Source organism: Heterodontus francisci, chromosome 9, assembly GCF_036365525.1.
Source record: "Heterodontus francisci isolate sHetFra1 chromosome 9, sHetFra1.hap1, whole genome shotgun sequence".
In the NCBI taxonomy this organism is placed as follows: Eukaryota; Metazoa; Chordata; class Chondrichthyes; order Heterodontiformes; family Heterodontidae; genus Heterodontus; species Heterodontus francisci.
The window spans coordinates 46420995-46444701 of NC_090379.1; the positions used below are offsets into that span (position 1 = coordinate 46420995).

General features: G+C 43.1%; 1 protein-coding gene across 1 annotated transcript in view; it reads right to left on the reverse strand.

The window, feature by feature from the left end:
- Positions 1–23325, reverse strand: part of eml1 (EMAP like 1) — a 243796-nt gene extending 220471 nt beyond the window's left edge. The window contains exon 1 of the mRNA XM_068038955.1: positions 23158–23325. Within this exon, the coding sequence (XP_067895056.1) occupies positions 23158–23185 (28 nt within the window). The 5' untranslated portion in view covers positions 23186–23325. The remainder of the gene's footprint in view (positions 1–23157) is intronic.
- Positions 23326–23707: the final 382 nt, after the last annotated feature.

Here is a 23707-nt window from a genome sequence, read left to right on the forward strand (position 1 = left end):
AAAAATAATCAGGCCATCCATCACTGTAGTGGCATCATACCTTCATTGTTTTTCAGAGAGAGGGAGCAGGGTAGTGCTGTGTAGAGAACACAATGTCCTTTCTTCATGGTCTCAGAGCATACTTGGTTCATAAATCCCGTCAGCTCACAGGAATTGTGCATCTTTTGACCAATTTTTACAAGGCCCCAGAAGTATGATTGTAAACTAGTATGAATCTTTAGAATTTCTTATATTCTTTCATGGGACATGGGCGTCACTGGCAAGGCAAGCATTTGTTGCCCATCCCTAATTGCCCTTGAACTGAGTGGCTTGCTAGGCCATTTCAGAGGGCAATTAAGAGTCAACCACATTGCTGTGGGCCTGGAGTCACATGTTTAGTTTAGTTTAGAGATACAGCACTGAAACAGGCCCTTCGGCCCACCGAGTCTGTGCCGACCATCAACCACCCATTTATACTAATCCTACACTAATCCCATATTCTTACCACACCCCCACCTGTCCCTATATTTCCCTACCACCTACCTATACTAGGGGCAATTTATAATGGCCAATTTACCTACCAACCTGCAAGTCTTTTGGCTTGTGGGAGGAAACCGGAGCACCCGGAGAAAACCCACGCAGACACAGGGAGAACTTGCAAACTCCACACAGACAGTACCCAGAATTGAACCCGGGTTGCTGGAGCTGTGAGGCTGCGGTGCTAACCACTGCGCCACTGTGCCGCCCATGTAGGCCAGCAGATTTCCTTGCTTAAAGGACATTAGTGAACCAGATGGGTTTTTACAACAATCAATGATAGTTTCATGACACCATTACTGAGACTAGCTTTCAATTTCAGATTTTTTATTAATTAATTGAATTTAAATTCCACCAGCTGCCATGGTGGGATTTGAACCCCTGTGCCCAAGGCATGAGCTTGGGCCTCAACATTACTATTTCAGTGACATTAGCACCACCACTACGCCACCGTCTCCCCAATCTCCTTGGAGTTAATAATATAAAGCGCTTATTGCACAGACCAAAAATATAACAACTTTGTTGAATTCGGACAGTTGTACAATATCCATGTATCTACTGTTAGCATCTGATTTTCCCGTATGTTTTTGAAAACTCAAGTATATTGAAGCTTTTGTACCCCAATAGTCTGTTGGAGCAATAGGATGGGGCTTTGTGCTTGTGATTCTTCACAAAGAATGGGTTCCTGACTTCAGATAGCTGTCATAACTATCAATGAGCAGAAGTGTGTAATTATAAGGAGAGTGACGCAGGCTGTGTTTATTTAACTCTTGGCAGCCAGCTATACAATAACACAACAGAGGCCTGGCAGCAGTTTTACACTCAAGCCAACAACAGAACAGGTGAAGAAAGTGATTCCTCATAAATGGGTGGAAAAGAAAATAAACAAGTGGGCACACATGCCAATCTAGCAAACTAGCAAAAACTGACCATTGACTTCAAAAAAGGTTGATACAGACCTGTAGAACTGGCAAATCAAAAACAGCCTTGTGTAAGGTGTTTGTGAAAACAAATTGAAAGTGCACTAAGGTGCTTGTCATTTAAGTAACCCAATATCTCTGCATTTTTTGTTGCAGGGAATAAACAGAACTAAAATCATGGTGTGTAGTAATGGTAGATTTCGATATTTTACACGGGCTATGTGCGCTCTGGGTCATGGGCAGTAACTCTGAGGCACGCTTCCAAAACCTTTGTTTTTTGGCATTTTGGAGAAAGCTGGAACTCCACCTTTTTAACTTAAATTGATTTATTATGGTACTGTTAGAAATTTCAAATAAGAAAATAAAGTAGTTGTACAGACTTCAACCCCACTGGAACCAGCTCCTTCCACTGGAAACTTAAGTCCCGTTGCAGCACATCGGTTTATCAACTGTAACCTTTAACAGCACACATGACAGTAAAGCCAACTAGCAGTACATTCCATACTGACAAGACAAAACTGGCTCAATATCACATCTCTTGAAAGCTCAGAGACAGGCAGGGCATTGCCTGTATTGATGAAATGCTGGTTTCATCCTTTTAAACCAAAATTTTTTATTTTAAAATATCTTCAGAAAAGACAAGGAGAGGCAAAAGACAACCTTAACACTTAAAATAAAGGTCACAATGAAACCTTTCTTTTTCTCTTTCAGATCGAGATCAAAACCGTGAAAATGCCATTGTTCTTTTGACTCTTTCAAAAATAGAAAGCATTGTAAGGAGACTGACAGGCTGTGCTTACCATTAAAAAAGGACAGGGACTGAGCTTTGTCCTCTCAGATGCAGCCAACTGACAATCTATTCTACTCTTACTGATCATTAATATCACTCTTCACATTTCATTATTGCACTCATGATAACAGAAACCTCCACGAGTTCATAAAGTAATTGAAAATGGCCTTTAAATTTCCAGGATTGAGCTGTGAGTTGTAACTTCCACAAAAAGATCAGCCATTCAGATCACAGCAGTGCAATGGAATTCTAAATATAGGTGCATTATTATAATTTTTTTTTAATACAAAAATTAAAAATTATTGCCAGCTTAACCCAACTCCCTATTTTATTTCCAGTCCCTGGCAAATGCTCAAGTACAGTGACAAGAATGGTCAAATCAAGTCAATTAGTGCATTGGCACCTCAGAATGCCCTCTTTATCTCCAACAAGCGACTGTAGCTCGCTTTGAAGAAACCCCTTCTTATCTGTGCTGTAGTGAAACTCAACAAGACAATTGTTAGATTCAATGGCTTATCAGGAACTCTCTTTCTCTTTTGTCTCAAGCATAGGCATGGCAGCTCTGTAGAGTGCTCCATGGGAAGTTTGGCTTAGTTGTCCTTTATCAGTAAGGATAGACTGGGCAGGTATACACATCATGCCTCACTTAAAGTTAAAGAAGGTAGTAGAAGCCAGTCTGCTCAAGAGCATTTCTCTGAGATACATCATGAAGGGTCCAGCATCTGAGGAATAAGCTACCAACAGTGACCAGATTTGGGCACCCCAGGTAGGTGACCATGACTGCAGTCAAATTCTTGGGACAACTGGGGAAATCAGTGATCGATAATTTATCTGGTGGAAAAGGAAACACGGAAGTTGAAACAGAGAACTCGAGAAACTGTTTTAGCTTTTTCATATAATTGTGACATTGGGAATTGTCCTTGATAAAGGAATGCAAACAATTGTTCAATCTCATACAACTAGCAATGTAAATCAATACTGACTAAAAGTAAAATTGAAAATCATTCTGATATATAGGGGAGGTAGTGGCGTAGTGGTAATGTCACTAGGCTGGTACTCCAGAGCCCAGGCTAATGCTCTGGGGACATGGGTTTGAATCCCATCATGACTGATTGTGAAATTTGAATTCAATTAATAAATTTTAAATTTAATTAACAAGTCTGGAATTAGAAGCTAATCTAATGGTGACTGTGAAACCATTGTCGATTGTTGTAAAAACCCATCTAGTTCACAAATGTCCTTTAGGGAAGAAAATCTGCCATCCTTAACTGGTTTGGCCTACATGTGACTCCAGCCCCACAGCAATGTGGTTGACTCTTAAAATGGCCTGATATGGCTGAGTAAGCAACTCAGTTCAAGGGCAATTAGAGATGGGCAATAAATGCTGGCCTTGCCAGCAATGCCCACATCCCACATAAAAACAAAAACAAACAAAATCTGAAAGCCATTATGGGACACTAGCTATCTTCCACAAGCTTACTTCCTGGACTCATTGCTGGTTCTGATCCATTATTGCTTTGTGTAGACTGCAATTCAGTCTGTGATATGAGCATTGATTTTAACTCACCCCCATCCTCTGTCAGGCAGGAAAGGCTTGGGCGAGGGGTTAAAATTTGGAAGTTCTTTGTCCTGGCTCCAGCCCACCACATTCTCGCCCACCATAATTAAGATAATGGGCATCGATGAGTCTTTTGCCACAGGCAGGTGGGACCTTACTTAACAGTCAAAAGTCACAATGCGATGATGTCATGTAACCTAATCCTAACTAAAATTATCAACTAACCTTAAATAAAAGTCCCGCTCTATCTGCAGACTGACAGCAGAACAACGGTGGGGGGACTCCACAGGCCTGAAGAGGTCATAGTTTGAAAAATTTACTTCTGTTAGAACTCCTTATCGGCCAGGAGGAGCAAAGATGCTCCTGCAAGGCCTCATAAGGGGTCCTTAATCCTAGCCAACCACACCCTTCCCCCATCCCGATCACAATGGAAGTCTGCCACCAGCACCCCCTCACCCCCGCCTCACCCCCCACCCTCTCCCATTGCCTTCAGACCTGTCCTCCTGCTGACTGCCAGGGACCATCCCTATGGGATTCCAGCTGCAGCCTCCTGTTGTGGATCTGGCCGAGTGACAGGCAGGACTTTGGGATCATTGATGCAAATGAGGCCCTATTGTTAAGATCAACAGGGCCTCAATGTCTCCAGACACTCCAGGTACACTGCCTGCTTTGGGGCTCACTGTACCATTCCCTTCACCCTATTAAAATAAGGGTCATGGTCTATGTTACATCCAATAAAATGTTCAAATAAATGCAGTAATGTAACGGCTGCTTTTATTTCAGGTTCTGGAACATGCAATGTGAGAGGAGATCCTGGACTGTAATTGCTACAGTATGCTTGCTCTCACCAGGTGCCCTCTAGTGTTCAATTACCAATATGCAAATACAATATATATTTCTTTCCCCCTCGGAATGTCAAGGTAACAGCAATCATCCCCAAGAACCTGATTAACTGCTAAAAAATTAAGCACAATAATTCAGCAACTGCATCATCTAATAAAGTGATTTTTTAAAAGAACCACAGTGTTCTGCAAGTCCAAATGATTTGAAGGTTTTCTTGACCTTTAGTGATATCTTTGAGTAGGTTTGACAGTGGGTGAACTCAGACTAATAACAGGAGCAGTAGATGGAAACTTCTCAGGTTTGAGTTCAACAACGTTTGGTGTCACAGTTTTCTTCGAAGACTGTCCTGGAGTGATCACACCAGAATAAAGAGCACAAACAACATCCTGGGATGTAGTTGCTTTGTTATACATGTGAGAAGCCAAAACATCTGATGGTTTCTGAAGAGTTGTAACAACATTAGGTGGAATAATTATGAATGGTAGGACATACTTAATGTTGTCATTTTGCACATCAAAGGCAGGAAATCGATGCATTTCTTATAATTGATCTTAATGATGTTTTCATAATAAACTATCCATCAAAACTAAAAATGTAACGGCTCCAATCATCTGTTCAATAAAGTCAACACTCTATTTTTCACATTCCCAAGGACATCAAGATACAACACACTCTCTCATTGGAACATAGGAATCGGAGTAGGCTATTTAACTGCTAAGCTTGTTCTCCTGTTCAATTAGATCAGGGGAGTTCTCCCCGGAGTCCTGGCCAAAACTTATCCTTCAACCACTAAAACAGATTATCCGGTCATTATCACATTGCAGTTTTTGGGACCTTGCTGTGTGCAAATTGGCTGCTGTGTTTCCCAACATTACAACAAGTTACCACACTTCAAAAAGTACTTCATTGGTTGTAAAGCGCTTTGGGATGTCCTAAGGTTATGAAAGGTACTATAGAAGTGCAAGTCTTTCTTTTTAGACCGTGTATAATCTATAACTCAATTCCCTTTAACCATCTTTGGTCCATATCGCTTGATACCCTTACTTAACAAAAATCTATTAATCTCAGTCTTGAATTTTCAATTGACCCAGTATCCACAGATGTTGGAGGAGTGAATTCCAGATTATCACTACCCTTTCAGTGAAAAAAGACTTCCTGATTTCACTCCTGAATGGCCTTGTTCGAATTTTATTTTTTGGTTCCCCACAAGAGGAAATAGTTTCTCTGTCAATCCTATCTAATCCCTTTACCATTTTATACACTTTGTTTAGATCACCCCTCATCCTTCTAAACTCAAAGGAATGGAAATTAAGTTTAGGCAACCTTTATTTAACCCTTTAAACCCTGGTATTCTGACGAATCTGCACTTTAGCCCCTCCAAGACCAGTATATCTTTCCTGAGGTTCAGCCCCAAAAACTGAACTCAGTATGCCATATGAGGTCTGACCAAGCTCCTGTACAATTGAAGCATAACTTCCTCCCCTATATACTTAAGTGTAATTTCTACAGTATGTCTGCTCCAATCAGGGGCCCTCTAGTGTTAAATTACCAATATATCTATCAGTCTTAGACAGGTATAAATTGGGAGTGGGAAGATTAGAAGGGGTATTGGAGTCCTTTAAGAGTTTGTGAGAAAGGTGAGACTGCTTGGTGCCTTGGGGTTTAAGACATATAATCCATTAGATTAAGCACTCAGTTAAAGCTGACGGACACAGGTGAAGACAGTTTAAGAGCATTCTCCAATGTGTCCAGCATCTGAGAAATAAATTACCATCTATAGTTAGCCTCAGCCAGCTCAGGTGGGTACGAATGAGTGTAGCCATAAAATCCACTAGCGTTTTGGTGCAATTGTGTAGTGTTCCTACCATCGTCCTGGCGGGGATCAGGCTGTTTAACACAGACTGAGGATTGAATGTGGGTTTTTCTCTATTACTCAACTGCTCACTGCATAGGCCAGCTAAGCCATAAGGGGAGCTTGTCCAATTTAAATCCATGGTACCAGACAGAGCGAAGCAGGAGATATAACAAATGGTATTGACAATAACCCTGTAGCAGCCATGATCAAACTAGCACTGTCTCTTAATTCTTATTGAGGAAATGCTAATGCAGACCCTGCAGAAGCTTGTGCTGTCCTCTGAATGACAGAAGAGCACCCACCAGTGCCGTTACAATGTCAGTACACTCAATGCTCTTTCATCAATTAGTAGTGCTTTCATCGGAAGGGCAACTCGTGGACCTACAAATTGATGACTGCATCCTCGCTTTCAGATGTTTCCTATAAGGGGAGTGTATTTACACTGTGATTCTCAGAATGCAGAACTACTGTAGACTCCTGTGTGTGGTAAAGTTAATAATAATGCTTTAATAAGTTTATTTCTGTCCTTTGAGTTAATACAATACTGTGATTATGAATCTTGATGACAGTAGTATGTAAATAAATTCTACAAAATAGAACATGCAATTAAAATCCATGCTTTCTATAAGTAAGGACTGAGTTCTTGGATGCATTTAGAAATAGTTACATAGTTCTCCTGATACTTCTCTTGCCAAACACTTTCTGATATATATTTCTTCTTTGGCCTCCTTATCTCGAGAGACAATGGGTAAGTGCCTGGAGGTGGTCAGTGGTATGTGGAGCAGCGCCTGGAGTGGCTATAAAGGCCAATTCTAGAGTGACAGGCTCTTCCACAGGTGCTGCAGAAAAATTTGTTTGTCGGGGCTGTTACACAGTTGGTTCTCCCCTTGCGCCTCTGTCTTTTTTCCTGCCAACTGCTATATATTTACCTCATTGATATTAATAGATATTGAAATGAGTATGACTATACACTCTGCCTAATGGATTACAGGTGTTTTGTTCTATGTAAGGTCTCAAATAACCAAAAGCATCTGCATGGTTTTGGAACAGGGTGGATGCTTTTCCCTGTGTGTATTAATTTTCCTCTGCAATTTTAAAAGGGTCATCAATCAGTTAAGGTCATTTCTGTTCAGAAGGAATTGTATCAGAATTTTTTTCCTTTTGGCTTTTTTAAGCGAAACCAGTTGTTCTGCGCACTCTGTAGTTTGTGCAATATGTTGTACTAATCAAGAGCTGTCACTTACAGCCTGGGAAACCCCCTTAGAATTTCCATTGTGTTTGCACTATGACACGGTGGTGGAAATATGTGCTTCAATCTAGAGTGAACCAATTCTAGCATCTGTTAGCAAAGCAGCAGAGGAGATACAGGAAACATGGCTTTTTGAGTTACCAGTGATCATGTTATTTCTTTTATTTTTTATTTTTATTTAGAGATACAGCACTGAAACAGGCCCTTCGGCCCACCGAGTCTGTGTCGACCATCAACCACCCATTTATACTAATCCTACATCCTATCCTATCCTACACTAATCCCATATTCCTACCACATCCCCACCTGTCCCTATATTCCCCTACCACCTACCTATACTAGGGGCAATTTATAATGGCCAATTTACCTATCAACCTGCAAGTCTTTGGTGGTGGGAGGAAACCGGAGCACCTGGCGAAAACCCATGCAGACACAGGGAGAACTTGCAAACTCCACACAGGCTGGAGCTGTGAGGCTGCGGTGCTAACCACTGCGCCACTGTGCTGCCCTCATTAAACACCATCATACACTAAAACACACTTGTTAGGACTGCTAGTTCTACAATAACCTTTAAATCTTCTTTGTGTCTTTCACCTGTACAGGCATAGTTAACTAATGATAGCCAACACAGATTTGATAAAGGCATACTGTGTCTGTCAGACTTGATTGAATTCTTCGATGAAATAAAAGAAGAATTTAGATGAAGGTATATGGGCTTTCAAAAGGCAGTTGATAGGGTGCCACACAATAAACTTGTTAGGAAAATGGCAGAGGAGAACTGAAAAAGGAAATAATAGGGACAAAGAGAGTACATGAGAAAAGATTAGCAGGTAACATAAAAAAGGAATATTAAGTCTTTTATAACCATATATAGTAAAAGGCTAGTCAAAGGGTGGGGCCAATTCAGGACCACAAAGGAAATCTTGTGAAGGCGGAGGGCATGTCTGAGGTACTAAATGAATACTTAGCATCTGTCTTCACCAAAGAAGATGACTCCACCAATATCACAGTAAAGGAGGCAGGGGATAGAGAAACTGAATAGGAGAAATAAAGAGGAAGTACTTAAAATGTTTGTAGCACTCAAAGCAGAAAAGCCTCCCAGTCCCGATAGGATGCTAGGGGAAATAAGGGTGGAAACAGCAGCGGCTCTGGCCACAATCTTTCAATCCTGTTTGGATAGGGGAGTGATGCCAGAGGACTGGAGGGTTGCAAATGGTACACCCTTGTTCAAAAAAAGGGAGAGGGAAAAACCTGATAACTCTAGGCCAGTCAGCATAATATCAGTGATGGGGAATCTTTGAAACACCATAATCTGGGACAACATTTATTGGCATTTGGGAAAACACCGGTTAATAAAGGACAGCTAGTATGGATTTGTTAAAGGTTAATCATATCTGACAAAATAGCTTGAGTTCTTTGATGAAGTAACGAAGAGGGTTAATGAGGATAGCGCAATTGATGTTATGTATGAGGACTTTCAAAAGCATTGATAAAGTGCTACAGAGTAGATCTATTAGCAAAATTGAAGCCCATGGGATTAAAGGGGCAGCATCTATACAAAATTGGTGAAGAGAGAGAAAGCAGAGGGTGAACAGTTGTTTTTCAGACTTCAGGGAAGTATACAATTGTGTTCCCCAGAGCAGAGAAGGTTAACGGGAGGTTTAATAGAGGTGTTCAAAATTATAAGGGATTTTGATAAGAGTAAATGAAGAGAAACTGTTCCCCCTGCTGTGAAGGTCAGTAACCAGAGAACACAGATTTAAGATAATTTGTAAAAGAACCAGAAGGGAAAAGAGAATTTTTTTACACAGTGAGTGTTATGATCTGGAATGCATTGCCTGAAAAGGCAGTGAAGCAGATCCAATAGCAACTTTCAAAAGGGAATCTGATATATACTTGACAAGGAAAATTTGCAGGTATTGGGGAAAGAGCATGGCAGTGGGACTAATTGGACAGCTCTTTCAAAGAGTTGGTACAGGCACAATGGGCCGAATGGCTTCCTTCTGTGCTATAAGATTCTATAATAGTGATAGTTACAACATATCTGTAAGCTGGATGGACACTTGTGCATAAAAAGAGATATATTTCTTATCATGCTGGTATGCCTATAATGATCCTGAGCCAACTGTGTAGTTATGCTGAAAACAGAAAGGGAACAAACTGGAAATACTCATCAGATCAAATAGCGTCTGTGGAGAAATAAATGTCAATCAGTTGACATTTCAAATCTAAGACACTTCCTCAGGACAGATAGTTATGCTGCTTCCTCCACTTCTCTCTCGTCAGGAAAACAGCATTAGTAGAAGCGCCAATACATAGGCCGTAATTTTACCTGTTCAAAATGGACGGCAATGGAGGCGCGGGGGGGGGGGGGGCTTGTAAAATAGCACAAGATGCCGTTGGGTCAGAGTCTCGACAGCATTTAAGGAGCAGCAACAAGGTGGCAGCTGTAGGGATCTGCTGCATTCGACAGGCATTCACTGAGGCCTCTTGATATATGATCGGGGGGAAGGACTGAGTGGCCTTTTTGCAACGACAGGAGGGGTCAGCTCTTAAAGTGGCATTGCCCAGGTGGCATGGGGATCGTGCATTCTGGACGAGGTTCCTCGAGCAAGGAAGAGAACGTGAGAGGGTGGCAGGGGCGGGCAAACAGAGATGGACATCAGCCACCCGCTGGCCACCTGCAGGAGCAGCCTCGTGACGGGGAAGCGGCAGAAGGCCGCAGAGGGGACTGAGCACAGAGACCAGCACGGAGACGAGGGTACCCAGTGGCCAGGGTATATAGACATAGGATGAGCTACCTCCAGATGTCAGAGTGGCAGTGTCGCCGAAGACCGCGCCTGTCCGAGAAGCTGTGACTGATCTGTGTGCCATGATGGTGATGGATATGAGCTCCAATTGCTTTGGTGGGCATATGTGACTCTGAATTTTTATATATCAGGCCCATTCCAGGAGCCCACTGGAGACATGTGTAGCATCTCTCAATCAGCTGCACACCACTGTATCGAGGTATTGACAGATGCCCTCTTCAGGAGGGCCAACCAGTACATCAATTCAGAAGTCGAACAGTTAGGCCAAGAGAGCCAGAGACTTTGGCATTATGGCTGGATTCCCCCAGGTGTAAGGTATCAAAGACTGCACACATGTGGCCATCAAGGCTCCTGTAGGCCAGCCAGGGGCCTTTATCAATTGGAAGGAATTTCACTTCCTCAACGTCCAAATTATCTGTGACCACTGCCAGTGGATCCTGCAGGGGTGCGCTCATTACCCCAGGAGCAGTTACGGCGCTTACATTCTCTGGCACACCCAGGTGCCACAGCTTTTCACCCCCACCCCACTCCCCTCCCCACAACATGCCTGCAAGGGTGGAGACTTGCCGACAAGGATTACGCACAGAAGAGATGGCTGATGACACCAGTAAGGAACCCAAGGACTGAGGCAGTCGAACATTATAACGTGAGCCACACTACCTCCGCAGCGACCATCAAATTGCCCATCAGCCTGCTCAAGAAGTGTTTCAGGTGCCTGGCCTGATCAGGTGGTGCTCTTCAGTATGCCCCAGCAGGGATCTCCTGGATAGTGGAGGCTTGCTGTGCTTTGCACAACCTCGCGCTACAGAGAGTCGAGGTGCTGGCTGCTGAAGACATTGTGGAGCGCGAGGTATCATCAGACAAGGACGACGATGAGGGAGCCGAAGAAGAGCCACAGCATGCTGACAGGCATGAGCAGCCGCTTGGAAGGAGCCAAGATGTAGGCGCAAGGGAGGCTCAGGAGGCACTGATCCTCACTCGTTTCTCCTGACCCTTACCACTTCAGCCATCCGGACAAATAAAGGTCCAAACTTCAAGCTCACAAAAGCCACTCACTTCTGCTGGAAGCTCAGACCCCCTCGTCCACTAGCATGTGTTCTCTCTCCCATGTGCAGAGGATGAGCACAAACCCATGGTTGACCCCAGCCAGCCACTGGGTCGACACTTCACACGCTTGCACTTCTGGATGGCCACCATCGCTGCATTGAGATACTCATAAGCAACATTTTACATTTGTTACATTGACACTTGTCCATTGGCGATTAATCATAACTTAAACTCCCACCCGTGAAGCCCAAGTGCATCTAGTGTTTCCTTAAATCTCTTACACGTGCTCCCCACTTCGCTGCCAGCTGAGGTGGAGGCAGGGTGGTGCCCCAAGGATGGGATGACCTTGATGGCTGCCTGAGGCCAGGAGGGCCCTGGCACACTGAGGGCCTCCTGCACAGGTGCCGGAGCCTCCTCTGTTGTTGCAGCTAACTGAGGCACTGGTGTCACTGGCAGAGGGGCTGAGGAGGCAGTGTCCACATAGGAGCGGCCTGAAAGGAGCCCCCAGAAGCAGAAAGCAGCCACTCCTTCTCCCTCGCGAGGCACTCGCACCTCCCTCCTCACCTAGACGGACAAGAACTTGGTGATGACTCCAGCCGCCTCATTCCCCCTCGCGTTGCCACTGCTGGATAGAGCTCATGGACATGGCTATGGTATGCAGCTCTGCACACATCTCCAGCAGCCACTGACTGGTCTGCTGGATGTGTCTCTCCAGGAGAGTCACCACTCTCTCGATGGAGGAGACCACATGAGCAGACCAGAGGGAGATCACAGCACTCATGGCCTGGATGGATTACTCCACTGTCTGAGCCAGGTCATGCAAAGCCTCTGGAATCTCCTCCAGATCTTCTCACACCTCAAGCTGAACTTCTAGCATCTACCACCTTACGGTCAACTTCGAAGGCAAGTCATCAGCCAGGGACTCAGCAGGTGCCGGGCTTTCCACAGTCCTCCAAGTGTCAGAGGCCTCAGCTGTCACAGTCTCCGACAGCTGGTCGAGCGCTTGTATGGTGCTCTATCCAGCTTGTGACCCCGGATCTATCACTGCGAGGTGGCAGTATCTGAGCTGGTGGAGGGTGCAGGGCAAGGATGTGATGCTGCACCCTCTGAGGTCCCCTCCTCCTCCTGCTCAGAGGTGCACAGATGTCACCCGGAGATGGTGCCTGTCTGGTCCTGCAACTGACCTGCGTGAGAAAACAAAATGGTCAGGCCCACATGATCCTCCAGACAGGAGCCCACATGTCGGCTGCAATTCAAAGACATGTTTGTTACTTGGAAGGCACGATGTTTGTCCCATGCCTGTTTCCAAGGCGACTCCCCGGCATCAGTTTGTGCTCTCGCCTCACCACCCATGATGGCACGGCTTCCCTGGTATCCATCCAGCTCTAGTACTTCCTGCTCCATCAGCATCAGACTCTGCTTTCACTGCCTTTTGAATACAAACGTACGAATTAGGAGCAGGAATAGGCCACTCGGCCCTTTGAGCCTGCCCCACCATTCAATAAGTTCACTGCCACTGATCTGTGCTCTCTCCCTTGAATTCTGCGCCCTCTTCTCCTGCAGAGACACATGAGAATGGTGTCAGTCACTGGACCACTGCAAACACAAGGCCTAAGCACTTTGCATGCCTGCTGCAACTTCTGTGGGCAGTGGCATGCATGTGTCACTTGGCCACTCAGGAGTGACCTTGCATGGGTGGCAGTGCCAGGCTCGCGCCCCTGACAGAGCTGCAGCCATTCCTTTCATATGGTGGGCTCTGCCTCCCCAGCATCTGCACCACCACATTTACCCATTTGCTGGCACCCCGAAGGAAACTGCAGTTCAGCACTCACCCTGGCACAGCGGAGAAGGGCATTGAACCGCTTGTAGTTCTGGATCCACGTTCTTCGGATGACTCCATGGCTGCTTACCTCCTCTGTAACCTCCAACCAGGCTTGCTTGCTTCAGCAGGGAGGTCAAGAATCTATCTACCTCTGCCTTAAAAATATTCAAAGACTCTGCTTTCACCGCCTTTTGAATACGAACATACGAATTAGGAGCAGGAATAGGCTACTCGGCCCTTTGAGCCTGCCCCACCATTCAATAAGTTAATGGCTGAACTGATTACTCCACATTTCTACCTATCGCCAATAACTTTTCACCTCATTGTTTATCAAGAAGGTATTCTTCTTCGGTTCCTAGAGAAGAAGACCTCCCGCCTTGCCTGAGTAAGCTGGAGGAGGACATGCAGGGAGACGTCACTGAACCGTATGGCCACCTGAGTTCTTGCTTTTGCCATGTCCTCAAGTGGGTTCCAGAAGATTTTCGGTCGGCTTGCTTGCCCGGTGTCAGACAAATGAAGGGTGGCAGCAAACAGATGAGGGGGTGGTCACAGACTGATGAGGGGTGGTCACTGGCAGATGAGGGGTGTTCTTCAGTGTTGCATTAGGGTTTCATGCAGGTGAGGGCTTCTATCAAACTCCAGGCTTCCTCCTTGAGACATCTGCATACAAGCATTAGGTGCTGGCAGCCCTTTAAACATGTTGCCAGCACCTTCTTCTGAGTCACAGGACAATGTGGCTGCCACCTTACCTCTTGCCCCTGACTGTGTATTTCTCGGCGACGCTGCTTGTTGGTCATTAATTGGTTGGTCAGAGCGTGATCACAATGGCAGCAGAGGTTGGAGCAGGAGGGCCTTCGCCACCCGCTTCTATTTCCACGACCCCGTTGCTAAAGGTAAAATTCTGGCCATAGCGTTCTGCTCTTTAGTAATTAAATGCCAGTTAAATGTAAAATGAAGCTGTTGTTGTTCTAACCGTAGTCCCAAAGGACCATAGGCATCTTTCCCCATTACAGAGAGATAGTTGGTGATGTATAGCTTCAGGGTCACTACTCCTCAAGCATGGGGCAAGGTGAGGAGGCAGGCCTCCATGGACTACCAGAGCCAGCATGGGGATTGAACCCGCACTGTTGGTGTTTGCCTGCATCACACTCTAGCCGTCTAAGCTAACCGACTCTGCCCTGTAAAATGAAGTGAAGAGCTGGGATAGCTGCCTCTTTGCTAACATTAAAAGGTTCAAGTTTTCAAAAGTCACTTTGTACCAGTTGTAGTTACTGTGCTGTGAAACAATGTCCTGAAGGTGATCTCATGTTGCTTCCTAAAATGGATATGGGCCAGTTCATGCAAAACAAAAGTTTATGATTTCTACACAAGAAGTGCTGGGTGACTAAGTCATTATAATACCTGAACATGCTGGTGCATCTAACTGTTATAGTTTTATTTGGATCATATAACGAATGCACAGGCAGCGGATTTGCAGTTCAACACAGTAACGTAGTGGTTAGACAGTCTTTCAGTTAAATGGTTTCACTCTAAAAATGACTTTAGACCTCCACATTTAAACTAGACATCAGATCATGTTTCAGTCAAATATCTGAGACCTCATGCCACTGTCCGTAAATATCCCAGAGCCATAGATGATGATAAAAACAAGCTCTTACTCAAAGTCATGGTTACCATTTATGTTCAGGAATAGTCATAAAGTATAATTAAGAATTCAATATCTATATGAATTAACTGATATTATTAATGGATTAATTGTGGAGGCTCTTCTGCCCCTTGAAGAGAACCAAGAAAACGTGTCTCCTCTTCCATTAGTCTCTATTGGCAGACAGGGCAAATATGAATGTTTGCTACACAAAGTTTCTCCTGAGGCTGCTTCTGAGCAGAAAGCTGGATCCACACTTAGTCACAAATACAATAATCATCGCCAATTGCCAGCACGGCACCACATGCTGTAATAGTGTCACCGTCACCACCTTACCCAATCTGACAGCAAGGTCTGTTATTTTCCTGTGAATGTGCCTATTTCTGTTTATTTAATTTATGAGCTATTTTCAGAATCACTTTCCAAGAATTGAATAGGGCAATGCATTACAACGGTAAAATTAAAACCAGGTTCGGTATGAGAGAACGTTACTGTAACTTCAAAACCATAGAGTTGTCCAACTTGTTTTCCTTCAGATGTATTCATGCAATTCAATCACTGTTGGGTTTTAAAGGTGTTAGACAAAGGGCTGAATTTTACAAGCCCCCCGGCGTCAGTGGCCGTGGCAGGGGGGCCCGGAAAATGCCTCCGGGTGAGACCCATCACGGGCCTCGATGCCAGGAAGGTACCGCCCCATATTACCAGCGGTGGCGAGGCTTCGTAGCAGCCCACCCCCTGCATCTCCCCCCCCACCCCCCCCCGCTCAGGGACTGGAGCAGGATTCAAATATTTTAAATTAATGAATTAATGACCTACCTGCTCCCATCGACTGTCCCGCTGCCATATTCCGGTCGGTTGTGGGACTTCCGCGCCTTTGGATCTCTGTTCGAAGATCCAAGGTGCAACATTGATTGGGAGGGGGAAGCAGGTTAATTTTCAGTGTGGAGGGAGCGCAAAAATCTATTGCAATTGGTGGAGGGAATGGTGGGAAGGGGTTGAGGTAAAAGTTCATAAACTTTGCAGGGAGAAAGGTCAGGATTGCAAGGTAAGTTTTTTTGGGGGGGGGGGGAGGGCAATTAATAAATTTTTTCATCATTGGGGGCATGGGAGAAGGGCTTGAATCTTTATTAAGTTTTTACTTAAATTTTGTTTTGCCTATAACCATAAAAATCCAAATGCAATGGTAGGGCTTGAAGCCCTTTAAAAAAGGCACCAGCGTCTGTGCAGTGGCACCGGTGAGAGATGCAATGGCGCCGGTGTCGTTGCCAGGGACGAAGCGCCCGCCCCCTCCATGTCATCGGTGGTGGGACGATCTGCCCCAGCCAGGTAAATGAGCCGATTGGCCGTGAGTTGGTAAAATGCAGCCCATAATGTGTGATTCTCCTTTATCAATTGACTTTCCTAACACTTTAAAAGTACTAATGTGAAGGAATGGCATCTGTGGATGCAGATATTTCTGTTGTACTGTATTGCCTGCCAGGCTTTAATATTACAAATTGACAAACCATAGAGGGGCCAAGAACCACGCCTGTTAAAAAGAATAAAAGAGAACATGATGTAAATCAGGAAGTAGTGATTAAATGAGATCTAAGTTGGGTTTTCTAAGCCTGAAAGTGTGAGAAGAAATAAATATTGAGGTCTGGGAGAGAATGAGTTAAGAGTAGGGGACTGCAATGAGTCACAATTTCAATAGAGGGTATTATAGAGATGAAGAAGAGTGTCTAGGGTGACACAGTTATAGCTTAGAAGGAAAAAATGTTCAAAGGACTTTTGTTGTATCAAAAATGATAACCCATTTCACTGGCTAATAACTTAAGGCCAGTAATTTGATCTGTGATGCGTGAGAGGTTATTTCCAAAATGTTGCCAGCGCACTCTAAATTTTACCATCTGATCTCAAAAGAAATCTATAGAAATACTTTTTTTTCTCAAAATATGTAGTTTTCTCATTCTTAACCATCAAAATTAAAGAATTGCCTAGCTGATAAATACAGCATTGGTTTGATTGCATTGAATTAGCTTGAAGGCATGCATCAACCTTGCTAATGCCTGTCTGATAGGGTAGTCGTTGAGAAAATGTTTTCACTTGTGGAAGAGTCCAAAACTTGGGGCCATAAATTTAAGATAGTTACTAATAAATTTAATAAGGAATTCAGGAGATTGTTTTTTACCCAGAGTGGTTAGAATGTGCAAGTTGCTCCCACATGAAGTAGTCGAGACAAATAGCCTTTAAGGGGAAACTAGATAAGTACGAGGGAGAAAGGAATAAAAGGATATGCAAATAGGTTAGAGGAAGTACATATGACCATATGCAGGAGTAGGCCATTCGGCCCCTCGAGCCTGCTCCGCCATTTAATAAGTAGGGTGGGAGGTGGATGGTGTGGATCATAAACACCGGCATCGACCTGTTGAATCAAATGGACTGTTTCTGTGCTGTAAATTCTATATAATACTGGAGGAAAAGTCACGTACAGCAATGTAACATTGGTGTAGTTTGAGTCGAATGATTTGCTCACAGGTACTTGCAGATGTCAATATATATTAATATTCTTACTGTTTTAGAATAAGAGAGACCTATACAAAAATGAAACATTTTGGGTTCGAATAACATTGGTAAACTCACAATCTAATATCATCTGAATCCCCTACTGCCTTGTAACACTTGCAGATACGTTTTATCCTAAAACTTTCTAACATAAAGAAGCAAAATCCCTTGATCCAGAGTGTCTTCAGTAATGAAATAGCCCTCTTGCTTTGATTGGCCAAAAGAACTGTTTATTGCCCAATGTATTGTGTGCCAGAAAAACGTCAGCACAAATTGAGATAAGTCTGAGGATGAGCTGCATTTTCCATTTCCAAATGCATGCAGTTAAATGAATGAGACTCTCTGAGAAGAAATGAGTACAGTGCCATGCAGAAGGTCAGAGGTAGCCACCCCCATTGGCACTAAACACTTCTGCTTTGCATGTGCCCACAAAAATATGTGTTGAGTTAGGATTTCCATAGGTCTCCTTTTGTCCATTATATTATGCCATTCAAAGAATAAAAAGAACACAGAGAAGCATTCCCCCTACTCTGAGGCAAAGGTGGTTCAGATTCAGTGCACGGTCCATATTTACATGGGTAATTAACACTGTGGTTAACTACGTTGACCAACACAATAGACTTCCTTCATAAATTCCAAAATAGTCAATTGTTGCCATCGAATTAAAATACCTAAAACATTCACTTCTATTGTTAAGACCGGATTGAAGAGAGTCCACTGGTCTAAGGCTGTATTGTTTACTACCTGCTAGTCTCATCAACTGGGGAAAGTATGTTATAAGCATTTGAGAATTGGTCAAAACATTATTTATTTTCTCATTTGATGTATCAGGGTTGCTGCTGAAACCAAACAAGCAGTGAGTTCTCAGATCTCAATTATTGGATACAATCCTTTCAAGGATTACTCTTATATTTCTACATCCCTTCCAACCTCACCATCAGATTTTCTCCTCTGCACAGGGAAGGGAGTGATTCCTGATGAGTGCTGCTAGCTCTCTCAGTACTTCAGTCAAACGACCATTTTTCAAATGTGAACCCAAACATTGATTGTTGCTGGGCCATTTGACTATGGTGGCCATCACAGCTTAGCCTGATTCTGTCCTGACCTGATGTCCACATATATGATCAGCAGCAGAAACTGTAGCTGCTTTGTTGCCCCTCCATGTCCCATTACCACTTGATTTTCCAGTTCTAAGTTTTAAGAGAACTTAGAAGAATATTTCTGTTCATAAAAATGTTTTACCAGTCACCTGAGGTTAAGTTCTTAGAGGATTAATTATCTGAAAAGAAATCCGTTGAAAATACAAAAGCTGAGAACTGCTCAAATGCGTCACTAATCACTTTACATGGCAGTACACTATGCACATTAAAGAACAAAAAAGCATTATTCTAGATTGTGACTATATAACATTTTGTAATGCTATTTGTGTAACCATATTTTGGCTGTGACCGCTTACAATATAATAATGAGTTCAGCCTTCCTCTACAACATGGGCATTTTATTATTAAGTTAATGTAACCTGGAATCATAGAAATTACAGTACAGAGAAAAGCCATTCAGCCTTTGATGCCAGCACTAGCTCTTAAGCTGCAGTTGTCTTCTCCAATGCCATTTTTCTGCCCTTTTTGTATATTCCCCATTTTCAAATACTTATTTAATTCCCTTTTAAACAATATTGCCTCTGCCTCAGTAGCCACTTGCACCAAAACATTCTCGGGCAGACTTTCCTCTTCAATGTGTAAGATCCTGCCAGGGCACAAATTCAGCTAGAAAGTATCTACATTCTAATAATGCATTGTTTTTCTGATGTTAGAACTTAAATAGGATTTAGATGATTTAAAATAAATGTGATCCCACATCTGGACCTGTTTATGTGATTAACTGAATAATATATCATATTGTCCTGTTCCAAAAGGTGTTCCACTAAAATTATGCAGTACAGAGCAGCTTGGCAGCAGCAACATTGCTGGCTTTATAACCAGATAATATTGCTCATGGGTTTCAATCACAAGGAATCCTGTCTGATTGAGTTTTCTTTAAACTTGGTATTTTTTTTGTCCCCTTCATGTCTTTACCAGGCATCACATCTCAGACTTCATCCAAATGGTGACGATGGACAACCTTCACCCAACCAATATGGTGTTCGCTAGTCAGAAATACTGAAGAGTTCCATCAATTTGGAACTTCATTCAATTCCCCCTCAGTTTCCCTCAGTGCCACATGTGATGACGTGGCTGAGATTGGCACATGCCATCTGAGAGGACACTGTATGGATAATAACTAAGGTTGGGAGTTGACAGCAGGTCTCCCAGTTTGTGCAGTTCATCTATGAGTGGCAGCGCATTTTTTGTTTGCACTGCTACAATATGTTTATATTTAACCAATATCCTCAAACTCTTACTCTATTCAACACATCAAACAGTGATTTTACACATCAAAAATGTATGAAGTTATTTAAATTATTTTGTGTTCTCTCAATATCTGAATACCAGGGAGGAAATGGTAATGTAAGGCTGCACGATTGAAGATGATGGGGAAGGGAATCTCTAGGGTTCCTGCACCTGGATTGCTGTCTAACCTCGGTTGCTTGAAGTGCTTTTCTGCGATTGAACTCAGTTGTACTCACTTTTATGGTTAAAAGGCCACCAGCCTTTATAAATCAGGCCACACATGAAGAATGATTATGTGTAAGGCCCTGGAGATTCCAATGGAACTGTATTCCAAATTAAATCACTATTTTAAAAAAGGATGTATAAGGAAAAGCAATAGAAAGAAAAATCCATCTTGTAACCCCATCAGTGCCATATTATAAGATTTTTAAAAGGCGAACAACATGCTGCTCAAAGAGATGTAATCAATTTTGTTCTGGCCTGGCCTTGTGCATTCATAAAAAAAACATTTATAATCTAGGCATTTGCACTTAGAACCATATAGACCCACGGCACAAATTCTCATCTTCATCACCTGGGCAGAAAGTTCACACACTGTAGAATGATGTCCATCCCATTGATATCATGGTGTCTGTGCTGCATCTTTTCCAAAACTGATCCCACTGCCCTGGATCTTCCTCTACTTCAAATGCTTAACTATTCTTCCCTGAGCATGGTCTCTGCCTCAGTTATTCCCTGTGACAAAGCTTTACATGGTCTAACACCATTCTGTGTAAATAAATTTATCCCAAGCAAGGCCCTGAGTCTCTTAGTGACTATTTTAAATTGTTGGCCCTTTATCCCTGACTCTCCAACCAAGGGTATAAAATTGGATAATTCTGGGGTGTGGCAGTGGGCCACTGAGACCAGCTGTTGACCCAATCCCAATTCCTGGGGAAAGGACCATATGAATATTTTGGGCAGACACCCATGTTAATAATACATAAAGGAGGACCTGAGCCATGGAAGAGGCAAAGCTCGAGTGGCACCTGAGACACAGACTGAGCCGAGGATAATGGAGAAAAAATATTCAATGAATTCATCAGGAGTGCAGTGCAGCTCCTTGTCCAACAGGAATGGCAATGGATCCTTTGTCAATGGCTCCACACTGGAGAAAATGTAGCTAATTCAAGGAAGAACAGAAAGGATAGTATAAAAACAGTTATAACAAATCAATGATGAGAAAGCTTTTCATGAGGGGAGGTAGCCCTTTATATTCAAATGACAATTCTTGTTGGAAAGGGAATCGGGCCTAGATATTTCTCATCAGCAGATTACCCACTTGAAGTGCAGTTAGGGCATTTCAAGCCACTGGCCACCCATGCTGTGAATGCTTCCCATTTTCCTGACTTGAGTTCATTATGTTTTATGAGAGTCTACCATAGATGGAGGGTCATTTCACTTGCTGCAGCAGCTTAAGAGGGCAGGCCAACAACTGCATAAAATTTAGAATTGGAGAAATATTTCTACAGCCAATTTTCAGAGTTCAGATTCAGCAGAAGGCCTTCCTGCTCCATTTTCCTTCTGAAGACAGACAGCCAAATTCACCCACTCCGGTCTGGATAAGTGATGATGCTGATTAAGGTCAATATGAGAGAGTCAAGTTTTTCCACGTTTCACATGCCCCAAGTCTTTCCGGGATCAACAAGTTGCTGCTGTCCACATTGCGTTTGTTGTTGTTTCTTTTCCATGAGATCAACAAGCATTCCAATTTGGGTTAATTCATAGGAAATAATCCTTAAGTGCAGTGTTGTTACTGAAGTTTACATTTCCTGACTCACAGGCACTATCACTGAATGATCCTCCACTGTTTCACAGCACAAGATGTTACTTAGTTTTTGTGCCAAAGAACTCTTGTTTCCCCTGTGTCCACTCCCATACAAATGGAGTTGGACATTTTTAAATGCGCTGACACAGCTGAGCCTGATCTCCATGGGACCCTGCCATCCCTGCAAACATTCTGAATGCTGATTTTTCACATTAAAAAACATAGCGAGAGATGACTAAATCTAACATAATGTCGCAATAGTTGAATGGGCTGTTTCTGGACCTCTGGGCATTTGTTTGACTTTTCAGATTATGATGATCCTTCAACCCTGAACGCTCAGGCTGTCTAACTACTACTAGTCAGCTCACATAGCAGCATTGCATGAACTGTTCAACTCTGTATTTTCCTTGATAATTTGCTCCCATCTCATCATGTAGCTTAACCAAAGATGCTATTATTCTGTGTAAGCTTTGACTCTGAGTGGAAGCAGCTATTTTCAATGAAGCCTAAGCCCAATGACAAACACCCACCCTTGCAGATGAGGTTGCTGGATAGCAATCAGGAGCAGGATGCCTGGAATTTTTTTTCCCCCTCTTCTTCTGCAGCTAACTGCAGCATCCAGCTGAGATCAGCATTGACATGGGATTGAACCTGGGCCCTTTCTGGTCTGTATGCTGCTAGTTAATCACACTGAGCTATTGGGAGAACACTCCTGATACTTTAAATGTTAAGCACATTTCTCAAGTGATGCATAATGTCTATTTTGCAATTAAACATTCCAATCCAATTTGAAACAAAATGAAAGCTCTTTCTTGTTAGAGAGAAAGCCCTATACCCTTAGGTTAACTTGCTTTTTAAATCCCAGAAATAGCAATGCCATTTTAAGAAGTGCAATTTTTGAAGTTACTTGTGATACACAATAACCTGATGCCTTTTAATAGAATTGCATAAATATGAATGTTTGTAAGACATAAACAAACTGACTGCTTTCATGAGAATTATTAATTTTAGGAATTATTAATACTGCAGGACTGCAGTTCTCTAAAAATGGCACTGTGAGTATTTTCATACATTTAAATGTGCCTCATATACCTTTCTCCTGACATCTACTGTCTTCATTTTAACTATATTACCCTTGGATATATACCGATTTTGAGGTTCTGCAGACTCACTAACTCAATGGATGATTCATTTGACCTAGCTGCATATTTAAAGTAAAAACAAGTTTAGCTTAAGTTGCTGAAGCTTGATGACTGGTGAGCACTAAAGGATTTGCCGCAGAATGTACAGCTTTTAAACCTGTACCACAGAACACAAGCTGAGAGCTGAGGACGAAGCAATAAACTGAAACTGGCACTTACCCAGAGTTAATCCCTCACAGTCAGACATCACGTACAAACAGGGTTTTATTTCTTCCCTTCTTTCCCACTTTTTTAAAATATCTAAACCACAGCTAAAACCTACAGTTGAGGTCTTCTATTGCAGTGCCTGCTGTGAACAGTAATCAGCCCCAGCTGCAACTTGACAGCAGTCCCCACCCCTGCTAATGGAAACAAACAGTCCAGCTTCTCATTATGGGATGCAAAGAATGCACTTCTGTGCCAGAACTCTCTGCTCCTATTGGTGGGTAAAATTACTTTTCCCCACCCACTCCCATCATATTCCCACCCAAGGTCACAGAGTCATAGTCGATTCTTTTTAAATTACCATTGAAATATTAATGAGGCAAGAAAGTATGTATATAGTTTGAGGATGGCTGACGAAGGTCAGATTGATTTAAAGTGTGCGAATCACTGTCTCAGCTGACCTCATGTAAGCGACAATGCTGCATTTTCTGCATATATAAACACATAGGGAACAAACAGTCACTCAGTAAACTATACTAGGAATTCCATACCTTAAAGTAGGAGA